At 44.2% G+C, this 25,343-nt stretch overlaps 1 protein-coding gene across 1 annotated transcript in view; it reads left to right on the top strand.

Annotated features, from left to right (window-relative positions):
- malrd1 (MAM and LDL receptor class A domain containing 1) overlaps positions 1–25,343 on the top strand; it is a gene marked incomplete at its 5' end in the record, with an annotated part of 78,739 nt that overhangs the window by 32,678 nt on the left and 20,718 nt on the right. Inside the window, 5 exons of the mRNA XM_080793330.1 lie at positions 5,197–5,442; positions 6,168–6,325; positions 16,197–16,377; positions 19,020–19,151; positions 20,864–21,025. Of these exons, the coding sequence (XP_080649456.1) occupies positions 5,197–5,442; positions 6,168–6,325; positions 16,197–16,377; positions 19,020–19,151; positions 20,864–21,025 (879 nt within the window). The remainder of the gene's footprint in view (positions 1–5,196; positions 5,443–6,167; positions 6,326–16,196; positions 16,378–19,019; positions 19,152–20,863; positions 21,026–25,343) is intronic.

Genomic DNA, 25,343 nt, shown 5'->3' with positions numbered 1-25,343 from the left:
CACTTTGAGGACCAGTATCCTATAGACTCACAGATGTCAGGCCGGGGGACCAACCCAGCATGTGAGGTTTTAAACCTTTCATCCGCCGTGCTAGACTTGCACCAGGTGGCAGCGTGACACCCAGGGCAACCTTTCTGTGAAAGAGCCAAAGCAATATGGGAGAGCTGCACAGATAGCAGTGACACGCTACTGTATTGGTTCACTTCAAGGGAGAAGGCCTGGTCAACTCAGACAGTCTTATAAAGGTTCAGGCGTGTGCTGGGTGCAGATTCAAAGAGAACATGAATAAAAGCTGCACTCTCAGTCGAGTAAGAGTCTTTGTTTAATAATGATAGTGTCATACCAGACAGATAAACGCGTTTCGGCGCGCAGGCCTTCGTCAGTGTCAAAATACAAGCTACTGTATTGACCTCCACGGCTAAGCCCAACTGGATTCATACCTCGGTGCGTGGCGGTGTGTGACAGCCGACAATAGCCATTCGGAAGGAAAAAATATGTTTTATTCACGGCACCGCAGCAATATACAACGTTTCGACCTTGCAGCCTTTTTCAGTCAATCATCATCATTCAAGCCGACAATAGCCAACCTACAAGCTCACAACGTGTTGCAGATGCTATACACTGTGAGCTTGTAGATCAGCTATTCTAAGCTGTGCCTGACGTGTCGCATCATAAAGCAATGGAGCATAAATTAGGCTTAACGTAAATCCCTGGAACAAATTATTTAACGATTATACCAAACAAATGCCATACACACAAAGAGAAAGTGTGCATACTGAGAACTGCATTGGTGAAACAAATATATACAAATGTATACTCCTCATACTGTAGATGGAGGGCTCGTCTGACGACGACCTAGAGAGAGATAGGCTATTGTATGAAACCTTATAGTCCGACAGTCGTGGGTGAGTGGAGTGGGACATTTGGTATAGTTTTTTTATTGGCCTAAAATATTGTTGCAACTGCAAGTCGCACTTACTATGCAAACGTGCAGTAACACTGTAACGCTCAAGCCTGTCACAGGCTCCTGTCACATCACGCTGTTCATGTAATGCTGCACACACACAACACACGGGCGACACGTGTTTTGCCACTACACACACACACACACACACACACGCCGGCAGAAGCCTGTAAAGCCACCGCCCACTCCAGAAAGTGTGAGCTACTCGGCTCCGGATTTTTAAACCAGGAAATGTCGCATCACTATTTTGCTTATTCCTTCTAAATCTCTATATATAAAATATAGTTAACTCGTCTAATCTCTTAGTTACGTCAATATTGTTCAAGAGTTTTTGTGCATAGTTCCCATTGTGTCATTTATTTTCTCACTACTTCCAGCTGGAGGATTGGACCAGAGCAAGTGCAGTACAATGAAACTGCAGTACAGCATATTGTATGAATAGGCATTAAGATTATAAAGATTGCTTTTGCCATTTTGACTGCCAGGGACTTTCCCATACACTTCCCATGATCGCGGTGGTTGGACTCATATGGATATAAAGAATCAACTGACTGAGAGAAAACGCTAATGTTACTGCCGTCAAATTATTACAAATTTCGCTATAAACAGACGCTATCAAAAATCACTGACTTACTGTTGTGACGACACAGAGACAACTCCCTAACAATATCGCTGAGACAGTTTATTTACAGTTGTGACGACACAGAGACAACTCCCTGACAATATCGCTGAGACAGTTTATTTACCATTGTGACGACACAGAGACAACTCCCTGACAATATCACGTGACAGTTTATTTTTTTTGGACCACAATGCTTATATGAGACAATTTCAAATTGAACTTCTATGACAGTGCTGACATAATGAAGTGACATTATTCCGGTCTCAGCCCTGCGGTCGCTCCTCGCCTACAGTATATTAAGGCGTCTTACTGGTCTATATACAAATTATACATTCATGAATCCACTTGCTGAGTGGCTGTCAGCATTGAGCAATTTGATTTAATGGTGTTTATTATGTGACCATACCATTTTAAACAAAAGAAACCTGTTGGCTGCCGGACTATTAGATTCCACAGAAGCATCGGCTACCTCGAGTGGAGGAGTGGTTCCCTGCCTTCCCATCATGGGGCTTGGCTGGGATGGATTGCTTCTGGTCCTTTGCACCTGAAGAGGAACAAAGGATTAGCAGGGATTTATCCCCCCCCCCCCCCCCCCCCCCCCCCTTCTCTCCTTTAATTTAAGAAGGACCACCCTTTCTTCATCACGCCTCATCTCATCTCCTTCTCTAATGCTCCTCATAGCCAAGTGCTGACCCCACTGGAATGTCTGGTGCCAAAAGAAACAGACCCCCTTCCTTTCACCACCATCCACCCTCTCTTGATACAATGTTGCTCTGTGCGCCTTTGTGTCTTGTGTACTTAAGCCTCTATGAGATGCACCGATGATGGTGCAGAAAGCTTACAGAGGCACCACAGAGAGCATCCTGCCTGGCTGATTCACTGCCTGGTATGGCAGCTGCACCAACCGCGAAGCAATGCAGAGGGTTGTGCGGACAGCCGAACGCATCAGCGGATGTGATCCTCCCCCCCCCATCTAAACACGAACGTTGTGTCAGCAAAGCTCATGTAATTATGTAAGGACCAAAGCCATCCTGACTGTTTGAGATGCTGCCGGCCTGCCGCATGGAAAACGTTTTCGCAGTCTCAAAGCCATTGGAAACAGACTGCAAAAAAGCTTCTTCTCCCAAACAATCAGATACATGAACGAACTGATAAGAACCAGAGCTCTACTCTTTGATTGCTCTTTCTTGCACTCTTTATTCTGTGTTTGCTGTGCTTGGTGTGTTTTTGTTGTTTTGAATGTTACACTCTATGCTGCTGCATTGTCTATGAAGGAAGCCTTAAGTTTTACTCTTATGTACCAGACTAGTACACAAGATGTAACAATAAAGTACAACCTTGACCTTTTAATTGATAAACTGTCAGTCCTCAAGGTGTTGTGTTTTCTGCCCTGTCTGCTGAAGACACACAAGGACAGGCTCCAATGTTCAATAGAAATATAACATATATCTTTGTATATATTTATGTACCATTCCAGTCATTTGGCACAAGGTGCTGTGTAATGTGACATTACTGCCAACCTTATTATTTTATTCATTTATTTAATGCATACTTTTTCAGGTGATATATACCCAACTTTAAATGCTCTGCTTCTCAAGCTGATTTTGCTGTCAGAGTTAAGAAACCAAGTTTACATTTAATTAAATTCCTAAATTGATCTTCAGGGACTGTTCTAGTTAATCACATTTTGATGTTTAAAATGCATTTCAGTCAAAACTCGCAATAATAATAATAATAATAAAACTTTATTTGTATAGCACCTTTCATGACATGAAATGCAGCTCAAAGTGCTTTACAGAGCAATGGAGGAAAAAAAAAAGAAAAGCAAGGCAACGACATTAAAAAACAAGCAGTAATGCAATACAGTGAGGACATGAATAACAAAAAATCATCTTATTCTTGCTGCGAGAGTGAAGTCTAGCCAACACCAACTTGGGATTCCTGGATCGCTGCCCTCCACAAATTCCTATCCAACATCAGGTTCTTGAGCTCTGCAGTGTTGTCAGCCAAGCTGTCGCGCCGCAGCACGTCTACATACTACATAGGTGGTACGCTTCTTTCCCCTCCTGGCTTTGCCCTGGGTTGGCTCCCATAGGGTCAATTTACTTGCCTCAAGTTCTGGGTGCCTGACGCAGTGCCCTGCCAGCCTCATCCTTCTCTCCCTGACTTTGTTCGTGACGCGTGGTAGGTCCCCATAGAGGTCCACATTTCTGATGCGGTCTGTCCATGTGACACCTAGTGCCATTCGTAGCATTCTTGTGTAGACTCCATCCAGGGCTTTTTCCTGTTGTACTGTGAGGGTCCATGTCTCGGCCTCATACAGCAGTACTGACTCCACAGTAGCTATGAACAGCCGCCTCTTAAGGTCTTCTCCCATGCCAACAAAACAAAAAATAAAAGATCAATTAAAAGCAATGTTGTAGAAGTGGGTCTTGAGCTGTGCTTTAAAAATGTCTACAGAGGCTGCCTGACGAAGGTACAGTGGGAGCTTGTTCCATCACCCGATGCGATGCATTGTCAGCTATTTTCACTGAAGACATTTGGTGTAGATGTATAGAGCAGTGGTTCGCAATCTTTTCAAAATAATTGAACTGGGCACCCGTCCGTCACCCTGACAAGCACTTGTGTGCTTGTCAGTGTGTGTGTGTGTGTGTGTGTGTGTGTGTGTGTGTGTGTTGGGGGGGGGGGGGGTCTTCCCCATGCTGATCACTCTGACTCACACTCATTCATTAAGAACACTGCACTCAATGAGGACATTATCACATTCACAGTTAAGGCCAGTCCTTCCCACCAGACTCAATCTATACATCTGGTTCCCCACCACTCCCTTCATTGCTTGCACCACAGAACAGATCACTGAAACACTATCACACATCTTGAATGGATGTTATGCATACAAAGGAATGTACATAGCGCGCATGATAGAATAGCAGAACTCATAATGCATCCATCCATGTTCCAACTCTGTTCAAACTCAGAAACCTTTACATCTCTAGCAGCTAATACACCAGTTATTGTTGTGGTTGATGAAGAGTCCAGAGAAGTGTCTGTATTAGAGATAGCCTGCACCTTTGACCACAGCCTAGAGGAAGCCTTTATGACCAAGGTCATAAAATACCAACCACTTCTACATAACATCTCAGAGCTGGGCTATAGGTGCAGACTATTTGTCTTTATATTTGGCAGCCTAGGGCATACACACAGACTGGTTGTTAGAGGGTTCCAACAACTTGGGATGCCCAAAAAAGAAGCAAAAATGTCTCTGCTATAATTGGCAGCCGTCATATATGGCGGAGACGCTGTTAGTTATACCCACAGAGTTCTGTGTGACATGCCTGTTGTATCATGAAAACGCATGCCATGACTTTAATGCAAATATAATATTTGTGTCCTTGTATGCATATCCTTTGTGTGGACATAACTAAATTTTGTGTGTGTGTGTGTGTGTGTGTGTGTGTGTGTGTGTGTGTGTGTGTGTGTGTGTGTGTGTGTGTGTGTGTGTGTGTGTGTGTGTGTGTGTGTGTGTGTGTGTGTGTGTGTGTGTGTGTGTGTGTGTGTGTGTGTGTGTCTCTCTCTCTCTCTCTCTCTCTCTCTCTCTCTCTCTCGACAGGCTCGTGTGCTCATGACTTCCTCCAGTGCGATAGTGGCCGGTGCTTCTCTCCAGAGCAGAGCTGTGACTTCACAGATGACTGTGGAGACGGCACCGATGAAAGGGACTGTGGGACTTCCTGCTCCTTTGAGCACGGCCGCTGCGGCTGGAAGAGGTCCTGGGCCGACAACTTTGATTGGACACTGGGCACGGGGTCAGTCCTAAGCATACGGCCTCCGTTTGATCACACTTTGCAGAATGAAAAGGGTATGCAGTGTTGTTTTCCTTTGCTTTATTATATTATCGTCGATGTACATTAACGCCCTACTTGATCATACTACAGTACAGAGTCACACAAAAGTAGGCCTGGGCCGTGGCTCAGCGGTCCAGGCACCTTGGCTGGTAATCCAGTCTGGCAGTGTGCCGCAGGTTCGACTCCCGATCCCGACGGCCTTTACTGCATTTCAACCCCCCCCCATCTCCTGTCAGCCTACTGTCTATCCCTCCATAAAAATAATAGCGAAAGCCGCAAAGAAAACACAAAAAAATAAAATAGCAGATCCACAAGCTTGTAGATCTGCTGCTTTTTCTATTTTTGAATTTTAATCATAAACGATCAGACGATATTGTCAGTTGTACAATTAAAGTTATTTTATTAATTGAGAACGTTGTATGTTTAATAACCTACATTCCTCTGTTGAATTCTGTCCATCACATACAGTGTTACTGAAGGCTCAAAGAGAGCTGTTTCACTGTAAAGCATATTTTGAATTAGCGATTATCAATGGAGCAAGTATTTTTGAAGCAACTTTCACTTGTAGTCCAGTATTTGACCTGGAGTATCTGCACTTTGACTTAAGTACTAATTGATCTCCCTTTCTGTGAGAAGAGATAGAGCTATCAGTCTTTATCCTTCTATCTGTCTGTTTCTCTTTCCTCTGTCTGACCTCATTCTGCTTCTCTCTCTCTCTTTCATCTCCGGCTGTCTTAAGGCCACTTCGTCTATCTGGAGGCGACGCCGGTGGGACTGAAGGGCGATAAGGCCCACATCAGGAGCTCTGTTTGGAAAGAGTCCAGTGCCATCTGCAAGCTCTCCTTCTGGTATTACATCTCCCGTAAGGCCTCAGGAACCATCCGCCTTCTGATCAAGGTAAATCATTCATAGACCAACAGGGCAACAGACGTTGATTTTTGTTTTGGTTCAGTGAAAGCGGCGTTTGAGGACATTTTGTTGCTGTCGGGCAGACAAGGCCGATATTTAAAGCTGCTATAAGCAATAATATATCAAAATTCTAATGACCTTTTTATGTATTCTTTTTTTGGTATTCAATTCAGCCAGCAATGGGTAAAACGCTTTGAATGCAGATTGTGGCCCCAAGATGTGTCACAGAGACTCAATTATTTTTGGGAGCGTTCTACCCATTGCTGGCTGTCTGAATACCAAAAAAATCACATATTATTGCTGATTTGCAGCTTTAAGGGCTTGACTAAATAATAACTACATGGTGGGATCCATGGAAACAGAGGTTCTTAAATGTACTCTGCAGATTCACTATCTATCCACCTTGATGTGGTCCCCATGGTTACTTATGGAGATGAGTGGATAATTACACTGAGTGTTGTAAGAGCACAGGATCATCACATCCTTATTAGCCTCGGTACCCATCAGGCTTTTATTACGGTACGACAGTGATCTCCACTGATTTCTACTGTGGAGGGGAGGGGAGGAGGGGGCAGGGGCGGGCACTCAGATTGGTGAACCAATAGGATCCACCGCTTTTTTCGTGCCTGCACCCGCCCCTCTAGACCAGAAATCACACAGGCTGGGCCAGGCTGCATCCTCATTAACCCATTTAAATCCTGGAAAGGTGTCAATTTAGATTTTCTTTGCGTTCATTACTTGCTTTTAACCCAGCAGCGTTCTGCTATTGAATTTCTGTGTACGTTACGTGCATCCTTGCCATGTCTGTGCATGTGCGTACGTGTACTTTACTGTTAAACACTGCATGTCCTTGTGTGTGCATGAGTGCATGAGTGTTAATTTGCACAAAGGCAGGTGGGCGACTAATGATGTAAAATTGCAAGACTTTGTTTTCCATCAAACAGCGAGGGGTGATATCCCACCAAGTGGATTTAGCATAACATTGCTCTAGCAACATCTGCAGCCAAAATGCCGTACGTGTGCGTGTGCGTGTGCGCGTGTGTGTGGGGTGCATTTACAGGAAGCAATAAAGTGCCATCAGCGTAAAACAGGGCTGTACTGTGCGTTAACTCTCTTATACAGTGCATTTCTCTCCTGGCACACTGGAGAAAATATCTGGACTGTTCATTTAAAACTGTACTCTTGTCTGTGATAGATTAGCAGGACTCAAATAATAATTAATTGGCACGGAGATTAATTGTATCATTCACATGCATGCGTGCGTGCTGGTGGCATAGCCATTAGCCAGTTAGACAAGTGGTTCCAGACCTTTTGTGGATCAGGTCAGTGGCCTTGTGGTTAGAGGGTTAGAGTGCCCTGAAACTGGGAGGTTCGATCCCTGGCCGGGTCATACCAAAGACTGTAAAAATGGGACCCAATGACTCCCTGCTTGGCACTCAGCATCAAGGGTTGGATTTGGGGGTCAAATCTACTAATCAAATGATTCCCGAGCGCGACACGGCTACAGCTCACCGCTCCTTGGCTGAGGCTCACCGCTCCAAGACATGGATCAAATGCGGAGAACACATTGTGTTAAGTGGTCCTGTTGAGAATTGCAATTGCCATAGACCATAAATTTCTCTTTGTGAGTGCAAGGACAAGGGTTCGAATCTGACCCCCATCTTTTCTTGCATGTACAGTATGTCCTCTCTTTCTACACAACGTTTAATGACGACTTTAATGAATCCTTCGACATTTACCGCTGGCTTGTAGAGGTTCCCAAATCCAAGGCCACATGTGACTTGAATGATGACACAGGTCTGTGAGTGGCAGGCTTATGAGCACGCGCACACACACACAGACATCCTTCTGTTCGCATATAAAATGTAGATGGAAAATGTCAAATTAGACCTTTAAAGAAGGTCATCTCTAGTCATTGTGAATCTTGGCGATCATGTGGTTGAATGCACGCATGCTCTCACACGCACACGCACACGCACACACACACACACACACACACATGCGCACACGCACGCATGCGGAAGGAGCTCACAGGTCATGCAACATTGATATGACAGTATGAAGAAGAGAGAGAAAAGTAAACCGTAAAATGTATGCATTGACAAGGAAGCTCTATAAGATGAATATGAACAGAGCGTATAGTACTGAGGTAATCTAAAGTTTACAGCTGTAGGCCACACACACACACACACACACACACACACACACAGTACAAACATAGTACAAACATAATACACACTATTTTTCCATCTCAGCTGATCAATATGTAACATTATTCTTGCAGAATATTGGCCCAGGAACAGGGACACTATGGTTCATGATGTTAGGCCTAATATAAGTTCTCAGCACAGAAAGAATCAATAGGCTACCATTAACAGTGTAACACGAGGGACAGTGACCATGCCAATAGGCAAAATAGATTCCGTTGTTCTCAATTTGAATCTGGTCTCCCATGTGCAAAGCAGATTATGAACCATTTATATATTTCTCCTGAGGAAATAAACCGTATTTGCTTTTATATTGTTCTGGCCTTCTGGGGTGTTTGCTTTTGTTTTATAGATATGCCCTTTTTTCAAATTAAGTTTATAAAGTGAACCAATAAATTGCAACAATATTCAAGGTGGATCAATACAAGATTAGCCTTTATAGTCTCCCTCAGATTTGTGGCATAAGGCATAGTGCACATCTGAATAGATGAACCCTCCAGGAAAGCATATTTCGTCTATATTTTATACTTTGGCTATTCAAAAATAGAAGATATTACCAGTAAGACGCCCTGAGGGTGAGAGCTTCTTAATACGGCACAGTTGAGTAGCAGGAGTTAAACTATTAATCTGGTGTCAGTAAAATCAGATGTAGAATTGCTGGCTGGCTCCATATATGCAGACATGACTGGTTGAGGTTACTTTTTGAAAGACCTTTTCGAATGCAGAAGTTTTTGCCAGTGCCAGTAGGCTACTTTGTGACCCAGCGGTTTTCTGGAAGCATGTCACCCGTTGTTCGTCGTTAGAGTCTTCTATTTTGACCTTCAGTACAAGTCTGAAAATATTTTGTTGCATATGGAACAGCTGTATCTTCCAGATCTACAAGTTTATTTTGCAGTCTGCACGGGGACATGCCTTGTATGCAGTTGTCCTGTCGAATGTCGACAACCTTTGCATTCCATGGCATATAGGGCATAACGGGGATTGTAGGCGTGAGGCGTAATGGACTGGCAACCATATATTGAGGCGTGACCGACCAAACGACTGACAGGTTTTGCAAGTTTTCATTGTAATCTGTGACCCGGTCGCAATTAAACTATAAAAGAGTATTTCTACATTTTGTTATCGACACTTTTACTCAAGTAAAACATGTGAGTACTTCTTCCACCATTGCCCAGTTCTAGTACAGCTCGTTCCCATTCAAGGACAGCACAGCAGGCATTCCCTGTCATAGACCAGTACCACCTGGTCAGGATTCTGCTGATGTAATCAGTGCCAACAGCACAGCAGCACTCCAACAGTGTTCTTCCCCATCGTGTTATTATTATTATTAGTCTTGTTCTCTCTCTTTCTTGAGAAACCAGAAGAGCAAGAATATTATTACATCATCCCTCCAATAGAGTAATAGTGCTTTACTGGGACGGGCATAAAAGTAAACAAAGTCAAATTTGTTCTGATTTGAAGGTGAGTCAACTGTAAAACAGCTGCCAATGGCCCTATAAAATGAAAAAGGCCATGAATATAAATTGGATTTCAATTTAGCAGGACATCCAGCCAGCGTACTAAGACAATTTGGGAGAGATTTAAAAGAAATCTGTTTCATGGCAATTTCAACTTTTACCCATAGGCTATATATGTCTTTTCTGTTGGGACTGTCATCAGGGCTGATGCAATGACATTATGTACATTCACTCTGCACAATGCAGTGGATTTATGGTTGTTCGACTGAACCCAGGAAATGAATCCACAAATTGAACTAAGTGCCTCCATTGATGTCGCTCTGAGACAGTGCATTTGCAAGCATTGTGCAATCTTCATGGATTCAGTTCTTCTCTCTCTCCCCCACATTAATGTAGTTTAGTCCTGTTATAAGACCGCCGATTAACCTGTCTCACAGTAACAAGATTATTCTGCAGGGCTCCCACCCAATGGGCTCCCAGCAATGAAGCTGAGAAGACAGCCTGCACACGTCTTACCCAAGGGTGCTTTGTACGCTTTCAAACTGCAGAGTGAAACATGACATTGCATGTCCTCTGTTTTGAGTAGATTACACTGTTTCTGCAGTGAAAGGCCTTTTTCCAACTCCTTCTGAGTTTATATGATATTCAACTTCTTCCAACTCCTGCTATGAGCTTATATGATATCCAAGCAGTCTTCTTGGATTGGATGTGTGGATGTGTATGTATTCTTGCATTGGCCAGAATGTTTCACATTTGTTGGATTACCTGACGAAGAAGACCAGACACGTGGAGAATGTTGACGTCAATAAAATGCACTGTGGGAGCAGCAAAACTAGTGTGTGGGTAATCCTCTCTCTTTTTGGACAATTGTGGGGAAACTAGCTACATTAAAACTGAGGCAAGGCATAATGTACATACTTCCGCATGCACAAAGATCACAGGAAGGCTTCACCATTAAGCCTCACTTCCTAATTACACTGGTCCTATTTTGGGTCAGGGGGCCATGACATTAAGGGTGATCGATGGTGAAATCTATACTCCCATATTTTTTAAACACTATGGTTTAACCAGGCAGTGGACCTTATTGCATTCTACTGATTTGAATCTGAAGTGGGTTTTAATGATTGTACCTATCACCTCAAGTGAGAGTGATTGTAACGATTGTGTATGTGTATGGGTATGTTTTTTTTGTTCTGTTTTTTTTTTACTCCAAAATTGTGTCATTTGGAGTCGTAATCACAACCTACCTTCAATCCAATCGGAGGTTTATAATACTCCTCGTCTAGTTTAGCTGTTAAGTCACTATTGATTCTTTCAGTGCCATTGCCGTTGATTAATAGCAATTGAAGCCTATTTTTTTATACTACGCTTACCGCCATTGCCGTTGATGAATGGCAATTGCGCTTTTATAGTGCATTCGATCGATCGAGCCATAATGCTACTTACATTAGCCGGTTAGCTAGCTATGATGTTGTCACAGAACTGGATCGTCCATCTTAGATCGTCGTCGCCATAATAATCCATTCTATCTGTTTTTCAATCGCCTGTATCTCCTGTGTGCCAGATGGCATTTTTGGTCAAAACGTTTCTTTGACGGCACAGAGCCGGCGATGTGGACCTCTCCAGTGCCCCGGTTTGGATTCATCTTGTATAAATAAGGCCTGTCCAGGCTCCGTTGAGCTTACTAGGATAATACTACTTCCGGTAGACTGGAAATGTGGCTTTTCAAAATAAGTGCTCGAATGGGAAAAATGCTGGCGTGAATTAGATTCAAATTTTTCAATAAATGCTAGCGGAAATCTCAGAAATTGATTGGGGTTTAATATGTTCCAAGGCACAAACGCAAACTATCAATACTAGATTAAGACTAATTCAGTATAATTGGATAATGAGAATTTACATAACCCCGGAGAAAGTAAATAAATTTGATCCAAACATTCCTGATTTATGTTATAAATGTGGGGAACATAAAGGTACACTGTTCCACTGCTTATGGGAATGTGAGGAGATTAAAACATTTTGGAGGTCTGTGGTCCATTATGTCTCTCAGATTACGTCAGGTCCAGTTCCTCTTTGTCCTAAATTATGTATACTCAGTATTTATCCATTAAATTGTACACTAAATAGTAATGAAAAAAGAATGACCGACCTTTGCCTGTTACAGGCCAGACGCTCAATTGCGCTATGCTGGAAGAATGTCAATGCCCCTACGATCGGCTTTTGGCTGAGGAATTTAACAACCAGTTTGGCACATGAGAAACTAACTTATGTAATTAGGAAGAAACCTGAGGTATTCTATAAGATATGGGAGAAGTTCTTGGACTTCATTAAGCGAGGTGATATTGAAGAGGCTTTGGATGTATAGTGGTTAACTGAGTAGTCAGCTGGGGGGTGGGGGTAGGGAACTGTGATGGACATTGTGAATCTGTTTGTTTAACTGTATGTAATGTGTTTTATTTTCGTTTTATTTTTCGTTTTGTCATTATTTATTTTTGTTTTGTATTTATTATTGTCAAATCATTTCGTGATAAGATTTTGTTTGTATTTGTGCTGCCAGGGGGATGTGGGGGGGGGAAATATATGTCAATTGTTGAAAACTAGAATTTCGTGCGCGCTACGCGCGCACTCATCCCAGAGCGACTTTGCCACGCACTATGGGAAGAAATAAATGGCGGGAGTTGACTCCACATGTAGTAACGAATGGGTTATTGGAAATGTACCATTGTTTTGTCCTGAATATTTCCACAGCCTAAGTACTAAAGGATTGTGACTGTGGGACAGACATACAGTCTGACATACAATAGGCTACACGTGTGCACAGTGAATAAACAATGACCTATATGCCCAGAGTTCTTAAATTAACATAGTTGGATTTTAACAGAAAGACAATGCCATAAATCAGTCAAAGTAAGTGACAGACTCAACAGTAGCACACAGCATGCAAGGCAGCGATGCATGCATGCAAACATGTTTGTCCAGCTGAGATTTAGTGTCTCCATCTCTCTGTGGAAGAGGTTGCACATGACCTGTACGGCCACACTGAGGCGCTCCAACACAAACACAGACACAAAACAACACCACGCTGTTTGTCCAGTTGACCCAAATCAACACCAATACCTAGCCTGTTTGTCCAAAACACAGTATCTGCTGGCCACGTGTCTACTTCGCCACAACCTAATGTTAGTAACAAATGTAGGGGAGAGCCGCCAAGGTTGTAACGCTTCACGGTTGTAACATGGACGTTATATCTTGATTGGTCAACGCCACCATGACGCCATCGCGTCAGTATGTGTACAGCAACGTACTCTACGTGGCCAGGAGTTTGAAGTTTGAAGTGTTTACCTTCAAAATGCGTCTAATTTTACACCTGGAGTATATGTGTGGTACAATTTGTGTCTTTGGTGTTGGTGAATAAAAATCCACATGGATGTGTTCATGCTTATGTTCTTCATTAGTTTGCATCGTGTTTAGACGGAATTCACGTTCATTCTGGTCTGTAAGCAACTGCAAAGAAAACTTGCAAAAGCGGGTCATTTGTAACATGTGTTACAAATGGTCCGCTTCCATTCAATGCCATTATATGTAATATTTACATATTTGACATATTGGCCAATATTATATGTTCTGAAATGGTATTGTATCGTGTAGTGTATTCTGAAATTAGTTTAGGGTTGTATAACGTTGTACAACTCAATCAATCAAACGTTTGTTTAATCAATGTATTGCCCCATTGAAAAAAAAGAAATGGCCAAACTGGTACTGGTACACCCGATACTATTTAATATTTCCCTTATGTTTGATACATTTTCTTATCACATCCATGGTATGAAAACAATGCTAAGGAGTTGCTTCAATGAAATGTAATTGCTTTAAGCTGAGAACGATATGTTTAATGGTGTTTTTTAGCGTTGTTACATTTATCATGCATGCCGTTACAATTGATCCGATATGCGCAGCAAATGTAACACTGAAACAGCGTCCACGTTCGGTTGAATAACTCCCGACCTGTTTTATCAAAAAAATAACTTGAAGTGGTTTATGGTAGCTGACATGTGTAGGTCCGTTGCCTGAAAATATTACATGTGTAGCTAAACGGATCTCTGAGTAAAAGAATGAAACGTGCAAAATGTGACATCCTTGGCGGCTCTCCCCTATTAGTTTACTCACAGCACAGCACCGTCACTCCTGTCAGTTATTTTGTCCTAATAACTTGAAGTGGTTTATGGTAGCTGACATGTGTAGGTCCGTTGCCTGGAAATATTACATGTGTAGCTAAAGGGATCTCTGAGTAAAAAAATGGAACGTGCAAAATATGTTCTAAAATTGTATTGTATTGTGTAGTGTATTCTAAAATTAGTTTAGGGTTGTATAACGTTGTACAACTCAATCAATCAAACGTTTGTTTAATCAATGTATTGCCCCATTGAAAAAAAAGAAATGGCCAAACTGGTACACCCGATGCTATTTAATATTTCCCTTATGTTTGATACATTATCTTATCACATCCATGGTATGAAAACAATGCTAAGGAGTTGCTTCAATGAAATGTAATAGCTTTAAGCTGAAAACGATATGTTTAATGGTGTTTTTTAGCGTTGTTACATTTATCATGCATGCCGTTACAATTATTCCGATATGCGCAGCAAATGTAACACTGAAACAGCGTCCACGTTCGGTTTAATAACTCCCGAGCTGTTGTGTGTATTGCGTGGTTAAAAGGCCGTGTGTTTGTGTTGTAAACAACTCATGTTATGTCTGCGCACACTGTATGTTGCTATGGCTGCTGACGTTAGCATGTGTGCTATCAGGCAAAAGCTGAGATAGATATGCAACTACTACTGGGGAAAATGCCATACAAAACACAACACCTAATTTCGGAATGTTATTGTGACCTATTGAGCACAATCAGACCATCATGATTTGCTTGCTGGACCTATAATTAATTTATTAGCATTAAATGTCCACTCGCCCATCCAAAAGAAAAGCAAGATGGCTGCGACAGATTGTGAGCGCGACGGACTACGGAGGCCAGGAGGAACAGAGCTGGTGACGTAAGAGGCAGGCAGTGTTGCCAGGTTTGCGAATTGTAAGCGAGTTGCAGTGTATGCAAGTAGCGTGGTTAAATTCCTTGTTTCTCGGCGTGTTGTGGCACCCGTTTATCTGCTGGCTCGATCGTGATTTTCATAAAAGTAATATTTGCAGAGTAAATAAGAAACTTGAACGGCTAAAAAATAGGCTATGTCAGTTCGGGGAGGGTGGCGAATTTATTTTGCATATAGAGATGTGTGGTGAAAGTGTGGTTCGGTCGGAGATAGAGCATGAAGAATGAGTATGGGTACAACTTCTCACTTGTATAAATAGATACTTATGTTAGCGGTGTTAAGAGGCAAGGCAGAAACAGAAGGTGTGGTTTGTATACCATGCTTTTTGTGCAGCTTTATAGCTCTGCAAAACCAAAAGAGAAAAAAAAACTAAAAACAGGTGGTATTCTATTTCATACAGTCCATGGTCCATCAATATGGATATGTGAAACCAAACATACTATGATGTTATGATAAGGACTCATGGAGACTCCTCCTTTGGCATGACTGCTCAAAGCCTGCGGTGAATCGCTGGCTTATCCGCCCATGTGACACATCCTGTTCAAATTCACATTCGTTATTTCAAAGCTTTATTAGTCAATGCCTGGCCAGTAACCATGGGAAGAAAACCGAGAGGTCTTTACCAAGCTCTGCACATTGGCCTTTCGTGTAATATGTTCCACATGTGGCATCATCAGACTGATGTATTACCACAAATCGGAGACATTTTGTTATTCAGTCTGAATGGTAAAGATCAGACTGTGTAGGGACTATATGATATTACGCTAATGGTTATTTAATGACTGCACTTGTGTGGTATTCCCATGCTACTCTGCAGCAAGAAAAAAAGCTTCTCTCGTATTTGTTACTCGTTAGTCGTGAACACATACAAAAACATACATTAACCACTTGAGCCCCATTCAGCGCTAATAGCGCTATATACATTTTGGCCATTTGAAAATAGCCGATCTACAAGCTCACAATGCGCCAAGGTGCGACACATTGTCACCTGGAGCGGTTATGTGCAATGCCACCGATGTGGTTCATGGAATAAATCTATAGAAAGTCCCTTTGTTGTGTGACGACTGATTATATGTGCTTTCTTCTCCACCAGACAGAGAATGAGCTGCGAGAAGTGTGGAACATGACGGGCCACCAGGGGGACAGATGGAACCAGGCTGAGATCCCCTTGAGGAAGCTGAGGAACTTTGAGGTGATCTTCGAGGGGGTCCGCACCAGGGACGTGAGCGGAGGCGCCGCCTTGGATGACCTGGAGTTCATAGATTGCTCTCCCAGTGAGTGTCAGGGCTGGGCTACACTGGGGACGGAATTGGGTGCGCACTGGTACGCTGCCGTTATAATCAATGGAACCTGGCTGGGGTGCAGAGGTTGTGCGTAAGCTCCGCGAGTGAATCTTTTTTTTGTGTGTGTGCTCTATTTTTGCGCGTGTTCACGGGGGTTACACAGACCTTCGCCTCGCCTTCAGAGGGAAAAAACAGGAGATTATAAACTTCAGAAGCTGGAGGAGAGATTAATGGTTTAAAACTGAATTGTGCTGTGTCTCACATTATCCCAGATAGATACTGTTTGAATAGATAAGGGAAAATAACTGCCCGTAATAGAGAAAACAACCTACAGTATGCAAATCTTTAGCGATGCTAATCACAGGCATTATGTGGCACCTTGGCCCTATACATGCATAATGTGGATCAAATTATGTTATACTGTTGTCAGCATTTACTTGTGCAGCTCCCTTTTTAATTTGCATTCCTGCTCCATTTAGGTATACTTCTTACTTCTATGTGTAACACCCGGTATTCGAACTCGAGTCCAACATCTTAACCACTATACCAAAGGGATATCCCTCTGGCCCGGGGGAGATATTAGACTTTTGAGGTTTATTTCCCATACATTTCTTTTTTTTGTGGGTTTTTCCTTTATTTTTATTTTATTTTTTTATAGAGGGACAGACAGTAGGCTGACAGGAAATGGGGGAGTGACATGCAGTAAAGGCCGTCGGGATCGGGAGTCGAGCCCGCGGCACACTGCCAGACTGGTCTACCGGCCAAGGTGCCTGGACCGCTGACACACGGCCCAGGCCTTCCCATTCCCATACATTTTAAACTACTTTAAAATGTAAAAAGAATAGTAAAAATGTCAGATAAGTTTAGGGATAACGGTAAAATGCAATCCAATTAAAATCCAATTTATTTTCAGTGGAAACCCTTGGGGCTCTCAGAGCCACCAGTATTGTACAGCAGTCAAGTATAGCAGACATGAAGTCCACATGCCAAACCCTTTTTAAAATACAATGGCTCCTCAATGTTGGATCCAGTTTTTCCGGTCCTTCGGTTCGGGATCCCAACCCTATTGCACATGTTGTGATTGCAGACTAGATCCACCTGAAGCCCAGAAGCCTAACATTACCTGTCTGTTTATCAGACCCACAATGGCAGCTGACAGATGCTATTATCAGATACAGTAATTGAGCAGGCCCTGGCACAGGAATGAACACCATGTGGCATCTGTCCAGAAGCTCCAGCCAAGATATTGGCTAAATTCAGTCGCCAGAGGCAGCACAGCAGTTAAGTTGCTGGTACAGGGTAAGTAAATGTACTGTAATATTGCAGTAGATACGGGAATAACATAACAAGAAGCAACAGTATACAGTACACCTGTATAGCCTATGGCAGTGGTTCCCAAACTTTTTTAGCTCAAGACCCCAAAGTGAAATTGGACTTTTGCCCGGTACTAAGCTAGTGAAAATAACAGATCTACAAGCTCTCAACGAGTCCCTTCGCGCCTGTTGTGAGATCTGCTATTTTCACTACTTGTTTTCTAATTTATGGAATTTCTTAGTTAAATGTTTTTCAAAAGTGTTTTGAAATAAATAATAATTGTAAACAATGTAGGAAAAAATTCCGAGTTGTGGGTCTGACCCACTAGCCGACAGTACTGCAGAACTAACCAAAACAAACACACAGAGAGAGAGAGAGATGGAGAGATGAATACCAACAAGTACACCCACAGATAAAAGGAAAGCAAGCAGACATTCATACAAGTACGCAGGAACACAAATGAGCATAAGACAACTGTGTCTGTATAGAAAGGAATGAAGCTAACACAGATGTGTTCCATTGGGTTGTATATTCATCCAAAATAGATTTGGAGTGTATTCTGATCTTCTGGATTCCAGTTCCACTCTGTTCACTGTCTGTCCTGGTTACAGTACTCATTTAATTTCTTCATCTCTATGACGCACACGCACGTAAGCGCACACAGACACACATGCACACGCACCCATCAGCACTGTTGTGTTCAGTCAAAACAAGGCCAGACAGGAGAGAGTGGAGTGATTACTCTGGAATGCCTTCGCCCGCCTTTTGTTTACTTCTTCTATGCTTCTCAAATCCTCTGGTGCCAACTATGCACATGCATGTGTGTTGTTGTACACACATGCACGCTGTTACTGATTGCACTACTCTTATGGTCAACAGCCCTGATGAGTAATCAGGGCTGTTGATGGTCCGTTCCAAATAGAAAAGGCATACGGCCAGATACTGTAGACTCAGCAGTCTAATTACGTTAAATGGTTTTATGATTTATTGTAAATTGTGCCTCTCTTGAGCAATTTTCTGTCATAATTCTCAATGCTCATGGTTCCCTCTCTGACCTGAACCTTTGACGTGCATGGAAGAGCACACCTTCAGGTGCTGCCAACTAAGCTTGATCTATCTGTCTGGTACCCCAATAAATCATATGACTCAACCTTTTCAAAATTATCATATTTGACCTGGTGACCCCCCCCCAAAAAAAATCATGTGGCAACCCCCCTGGGGGTCCCAACCCACAGGTTGGGAATGTAACATTACTTCACCTATAATGTGTCCTTGCATGCTCTCCTGTTTCCGTGTCCATGTGCGTGCGTGTTTTACAGGTGCTGTGGTGCCAGCCAGTTGCCCCGCGGCCTCAGACTTTGTGTGTCATAGCAGTGGCGACTGCATCGAGTCCTACCTGGTGTGCGACAACAAGCCTGACTGCACGGATGAATCAGACGAGATAGATTGCAGTGAGTATAGAGCGTCACAGTCCCGTCCCCTTTCATGACGACGCCAGGCCCAGGAAATGAATCCCAATGCATTTGTCCCCATAGACATTTCAAAACTTATTTTATTTAAAGACCTTTTAAGCGTTGTACGAAGCCAACTCTTGTCGTGACAAATCATGACAACACACACAATATTTTGGACCAAACAAATAATTACAAAGAAGAAAAAAACGGCAGCTTACAACACTTTTTGTTGTTTTATTTTTGTAGAAGAGGCAAACTAATATTGTTTATGCCGTTTGCTTTGATTGAATAATTGATTGAACACATACGTTGTACTATGATTTGGGTGTGTATTCTAAATAAAGTGTTAGTGTTGATTATCGTGTATTAATCTTATTATAGTAAACTAATACTATTATACTAAAATAGATACAGAAGACCTTTTTTAAGTTTTTACAGTACAATGTTTCAAGTTTACACATAAATAACACAATAATCCAAATCAAATCATATCATATTATGGCGTACATGTTCAATCAAGTATTCCATCAAAGCAAACGGCATAAACAACTAGAACTGCACTCTGCCGAGTGCATACTTGCTTGTTGCACACTAGTAGGCCATAAATGGCCAACTATTGCGCAAGCAGAGCGCGCAAGTACTTTCGACCTCTGTAAACTGTCACATCTCAGTATCTCTGTGAAGGAACGTTTGAAATGTATAATCATTAGGTGTAACTATTTGCTACTAGTGCGCAATTTGATGCGTATGCAAAAAAAACTGCAAATCTGTGCCTGGTTTGCTGGGACCAGATTACACAAATGACCATATTTCTTACGTCATTGAGAGCTAGTCATACATATACACACCACGTACTCTGGTCCCAGCAGATCAGGCACAATTAGCTATTTTATTTTTACTGATTATGTATATAGTATACGTATGATTATATACTATATAGAGTATGTAGTTGTAATTTGATTAGCAGTATACTGTGGTTACTTTGTGCCAAAACGTGACAGCCGTCAACCATTTGATGGGTATGCAAGAAAAACAGCAAATCTGTGCCTGGTTTGCCGGGACCAGATTACACAAATGACCATTTTTCTTACGTCATCATTGAGAGCTAGTCATACATATACACACCACGTACTCTGGTCCCAGCAGATCAGGCACAATTTGCTATTTTATTTTTACTGATTATGTGTATAGTATACGTATGACTAGCTCTAAATGATGACGTAAGACATATGGTCATTTGTGTAGTCTGGTCCCAGCAAACCAGGCACAGATTTGCTGTTTTTTTTGCATACCCATCAAATGGTTGACGGCTGTCACGTTGAAGAGACCGGTCGAAATTATTACTTGCGCGCTCTGCTTGCGCAAGTAATAACAATCAGACTATCCAGCATAGCTATATCCACCTGGACAGTCAAGACGGGTAGTGTCGGTAGGCCAATCAGAGGCAGACGGGGCGTTATACCATGTCTATGCTCGGACGCAAAATAGATTCACACCATCGCCATTTGTCCTCTGGGTGTTTGACAGCTGGCTTTAGAAGCCACCTGTACAAAACACAAACGCATTACGGCCTGTCGACCAGATTCACGGGGCGGCGACTCACGCCAAGTATGACCTGGCCATGGCCGCTGTTTTATAACGGTCAGTGGAAACAGCTGTGCAACAGGAGTCATGCTGGTTGTCTTCCTCACTGCGTCCTTCCACTCCAGATCACATCGTGAGCCTGCCAGGTGCGTGCAACTTCAACATGCCAGAGGACCAGTGGGAGGACACCTGCCAGCTGTCTCAGAACACTGACGATGACTGTGACTGGACGATAGGTCAGATGACCCAGACGCCAGGAGCCGGACCCCATGTTGACCACAACCCTGGTCAGTCGTGCATGCACGCACACACACACGCACACACACACGCAGGCGCGCACACACACACACACACACACACACACACACACACACACACACACACTGTTGGCCCAACGCTTGAAGTGGCCACTGCAAATTTGCAGACTACCTTCAATAGATCTCAATTGGCTCTAATTAAGCTTAAACTTGTTTTGAACAAAACGCATGGTATGTACTAGGTCTCCAAACACAAATTCCTCTACTGGTATTTACACTGAACAAATTGAGCTTGTCACATGATACATCTTATGAAATACCTGGGGCATTTGGCTAGTTGCCAAGCTCTCATTTAACCCATTCTGAACGGGAACCCATTTTGGTGTTAGCATCACGTTATGCTTTAGCTATTGAAAAATAGCAGATCTACAAGCTTGTAGGTCTGCTATTTTTAGAAAAATCGAAGAGCGACTGACATTTTTAGAATCTGATCTCAGGTCAGAATGGGTTAATCAGACCAGTGTGTGTCCAGTGGAAACCTCGTATGAATCTGATCTCAGGTCAGAATGGGTTAAGGTCCATGCGTGGACTGGATCACCTAACCAAAACATTATAGAGGACAGATTGTTTTCCTATATTGAAACAAGTCCTGTTTTTCTCTTGCTTATAGAAAGACTATTGTGTTTGATTATGGTGATGTGCTGTATATATGCATGATTCATTCATCACTCTGATAACAGCGGGAGAACAACGGTGACTCTGGGCGATACAAATCTCCTAGTTGGCATTCCTGCTATCATTATGTCCTCGTATAGGTGGTATATTTCCTCCACCATTGTTGTCGCTAAACAATGTTCAAAGACACTTGGATAATCCATTTTTTACTCAGAGCTGCATGCCCTCTGAGTAGTCCCAGAGCAGCACTCTGAGTTTTAATGCTGCTGCTTGGAGGAGCACTCTGAATGTCTGAACGAGCAGAGAGCACCTTGGGTGAGCTCTGGCACTCTCCCACAGCGTTTTTTCAAATGCACCAATGATTAGGTATTGAAATATTCTATACAGCCACTTTTTGTGAGGTAAAGTTTATTTACGCATAAAGAGCTTTCAAATAAAACGTTACAAGGTGCTGTAGGCTACATGCATACTAATAGCCACAAATTAAAACATATGAAGCTATTAAAAGAAAGCATAAAACAAAACAAGTGGAAAACAGCATTACAGAAAAGAGCATTACAGTATATTACGTTCATTTTTGTTATCCGAAATGGTCGAGAAATGACAGAGTTACCGTGTGGGGGTCCCCGGAACATCCAGACCCCCAGGAACACACCCAGGGGCCGGGCGAGCCGCCCCACTTTCGAAACGTTTGAGAAATGACTTACCGTGTGGGGGTCCCCAGTGTGTGCGTGTGTTAGGCTGCGCAACAGTGACACTTGATGGTGAAAACCAACCACGCTATTTTTGTGCTCAGGCAGCCAGCCAGGGACCCAAGGACACACAAAGCTCCGTAATGGAGTGGCTGCACCGCTCAGAAACGGCTTTCCGGAATTCTCCTTTAACAGATCATTTCAGACTGACCTTGAACTTGAGGAAAAGACCAGCATTTTGTCAGAGTGAGGGGCACACAACAAATTAACTCTGTCAGGGTGCGACCTACTCCTTAATCCCCTTCTCTCTATTGGCTGTCACCGCTGGTCGCCACACTGTTGCCTTCATGTGATTGGTCGGCTTTAACCGCCTATTGAACTAAGTGATGGATGCATCCACCAGAGTTTCATAGAATGTTATGTCATAGAATAGAACTTATTACCCCGCTACACACAACCAATCGATAGGCCTAGCCAGCCGTAGCCTCCATGTACTGTACACATACACAGTGCTGAATGCTGAACAAAATGTAAGGGGTGTACGAAAGCGATATGGGGGGCAGTGTAAACAGTTGCAACTTGGGATAATGGATGGTGGAGTAAAAAGAACCAAACTCTCTTGAGATTATAGAAAAAAGCGGAGATGATCCGGGCACACTTAATAGGTAAAAAGGAGGAAAACTTTATTCAACCGACATGTTTCGACCTATACGGTCTTCATGATGTCTTGAGATCATACTTTGCATCTGAATGTAACACATGCATACTCAACTACTCTTAGAGCTGAGTCCACTGTGGTGGAGGAGGGCAGTAGTAGGGTATGCTGTGGTCCACTGTGGTGGAGGAGGGCAGTAGTAGGGTATGCTGTGGTCCACTGTGGTGGAGGAGGGCAGTAGTAGGGTATGCTGTGGTGCACTGTGGTGGAGGAGGGCAGTAGTAGGGTATGCTGTGGTCCACTGTGGTGGAGGAGGGCAGTAGTAGGGTATGCTGTGGTGCACTGTGGTGGAGGAGGGCAGTAGTAGGGTATGCTGTGGTGCACTGTGGTGGAGGAGGGCAGTAGTAGGGTATGCTGTGGTGCACTGTGGTGGAGGAGGGCAGTAGTAGGGTATGCTGTGGTCCACTGTGGTGGAGGAGGGCAGTAGTAGGGTATGCTGTGGTCCACTGTGGTGGAGGAGGGCAGTAGTAGGGTATGCTGTGGTCCACTGTGGTGGAGGAGGGCAGTAGTAGGGTATGCTGTGGTCCACTGTGGTGGAGGAGGGCAGTAGTAGGGTATGCTGTGGTGCACTGTGGTGGAGGAGGGCAGTAGTAGGGTATGCTGTGGTCCACTGTGGTGGAGGAGGGCAGTAGTAGGGTATGCTGTGGTCCACTGTGGTGGAGGAGGGCAGTAGTAGGGTATGCTGTGGTCCACTGTGGTGGAGGAGGGCAGTAGTAGGGTATGCTGTGGTCCACTGTGGTGGAGGAGGGCAGTAGTAGGGTATGCTGTGGTCCACTGTGGTGGAGGAGGGCAGTAGTAGGGTATGCTGTGGTCCACTGTGGTGGAGGAGGGCAGTAGTAGGGTATGCTGTGGTCCACTGTGGTGGAGGAGGGCAGTAGTAGGGTATGCTGTGGTCCACTGTGGTGGAGGAGGGCAGTAGTAGGGTATGCTGTGGTCCACTGTGGTGGAGGAGGGCAGTAGTAGGGTATGCTGTGGTCCACTGTGGTGGAGGAGGGCAGTAGTAGGGTATGCTGTGGTCCACTGTGGTGGAGGAGGGCAGTAGTAGGGTATGCTGTGGTCCACTGTGGTGGAGGAGGGCAGTAGTAGGGTATGCTGTGGTCCACTGTGGTGGAGGAGGGCAGTAGTAGGGTATGCTGTGGTGCACTGTGGTGGAGGAGGGCAGTAGTAGGGTATGCTGTGGTCCACTGTGGTGGAGGAGGGCAGTAGTAGGGTATGCTGTGGTCCACTGTGGTGGAGGAGGGCAGTAGTAGGGTATGCTGTGGTCCACTGTGGTGGAGGAGGGCAGTAGTAGGGTATGCTGTGGTGCACTGTGGTGGAGGAGGGCAGTAGTAGGGTATGCTGTGGTCCACTGTGGTGGAGGAGGGCAGTAGTAGGGTATGCTGTGGTCCACTGTGGTGGAGGAGGGCAGTAGTAGGGTATGCTGTGGTCCACTGTGGTGGAGGAGGGCAGTAGTAGGGTATGCTGTGGTGCACTGTGGTGGAGGAGGGCAGTAGTAGGGTATGCTGTGGTCCACTGTGGTGGAGGAGGGCAGTAGTAGGGTATGCTGTGGTCCACTGTGGTGGAGGAGGGCAGTAGTAGGGTATGCTGTGGTCCACTGTGGTGGAGGAGGGCAGTAGTAGGGTATGCTGTGGTCCACTGTGGTGGAGGAGGGCAGTAGTAGGGTATGCTGTGGTCCACTGTGGTGGAGGAGGGCAGTAGTAGGGTATGCTGTGGTCCACTGTGGTGGAGGAGGGCAGTAGTAGGGTATGCTGTGGTGCACTGTGGTGGAGGAGGGCAGTAGTAGGGTATGCTGTGGTCCACTGTGGTGGAGGAGGGCAGTAGTAGGGTATGCTGTGGTCCACTGTGGTGGAGGAGGGCAGTAGTAGGGTATGCTGTGGTCCACTGTGGTGGAGGAGGGCAGTAGTAGGGTATGCTGTGGTCCACTGTGGTGGAGGAGGGCAGTAGTAGGGTATGCTGTGGTGCACTGTGGTGGAGGAGGGCAGTAGTAGGGTATGCTGTGGTGCACTGTGGTGGAGGAGGGCAGTAGTAGGGTATGCTGTGGTCCACTGTGGTGGAGGAGGGCAGTAGTAGGGTATGCTGTGGTCCACTGTGGTGGAGGAGGGCAGTAGTAGGGTATGCTGTGGTCCACTGTGGTGGAGGAGGGCAGTAGTAGGGTATGCTGTGGTCCACTGTGGTGGAGGAGGGCAGTAGTAGGGTATGCTGTGGTGCACTGTGGTGGAGGAGGGCAGTAGTAGGGTATGCTGTGGTCCACTGTGGTGGAGGAGGG

Source organism: Protomyctophum bolini (genome assembly GCF_963924005.1).
Source record: "Protomyctophum bolini genome assembly, chromosome: 21".
NCBI lineage: Eukaryota > Metazoa > Chordata > Actinopteri > Myctophiformes > Myctophidae > Protomyctophum > Protomyctophum bolini.
Note: the sequence above shows the minus strand (reverse complement) of the source record. Positions and strands in the feature narration are given on the sequence as shown.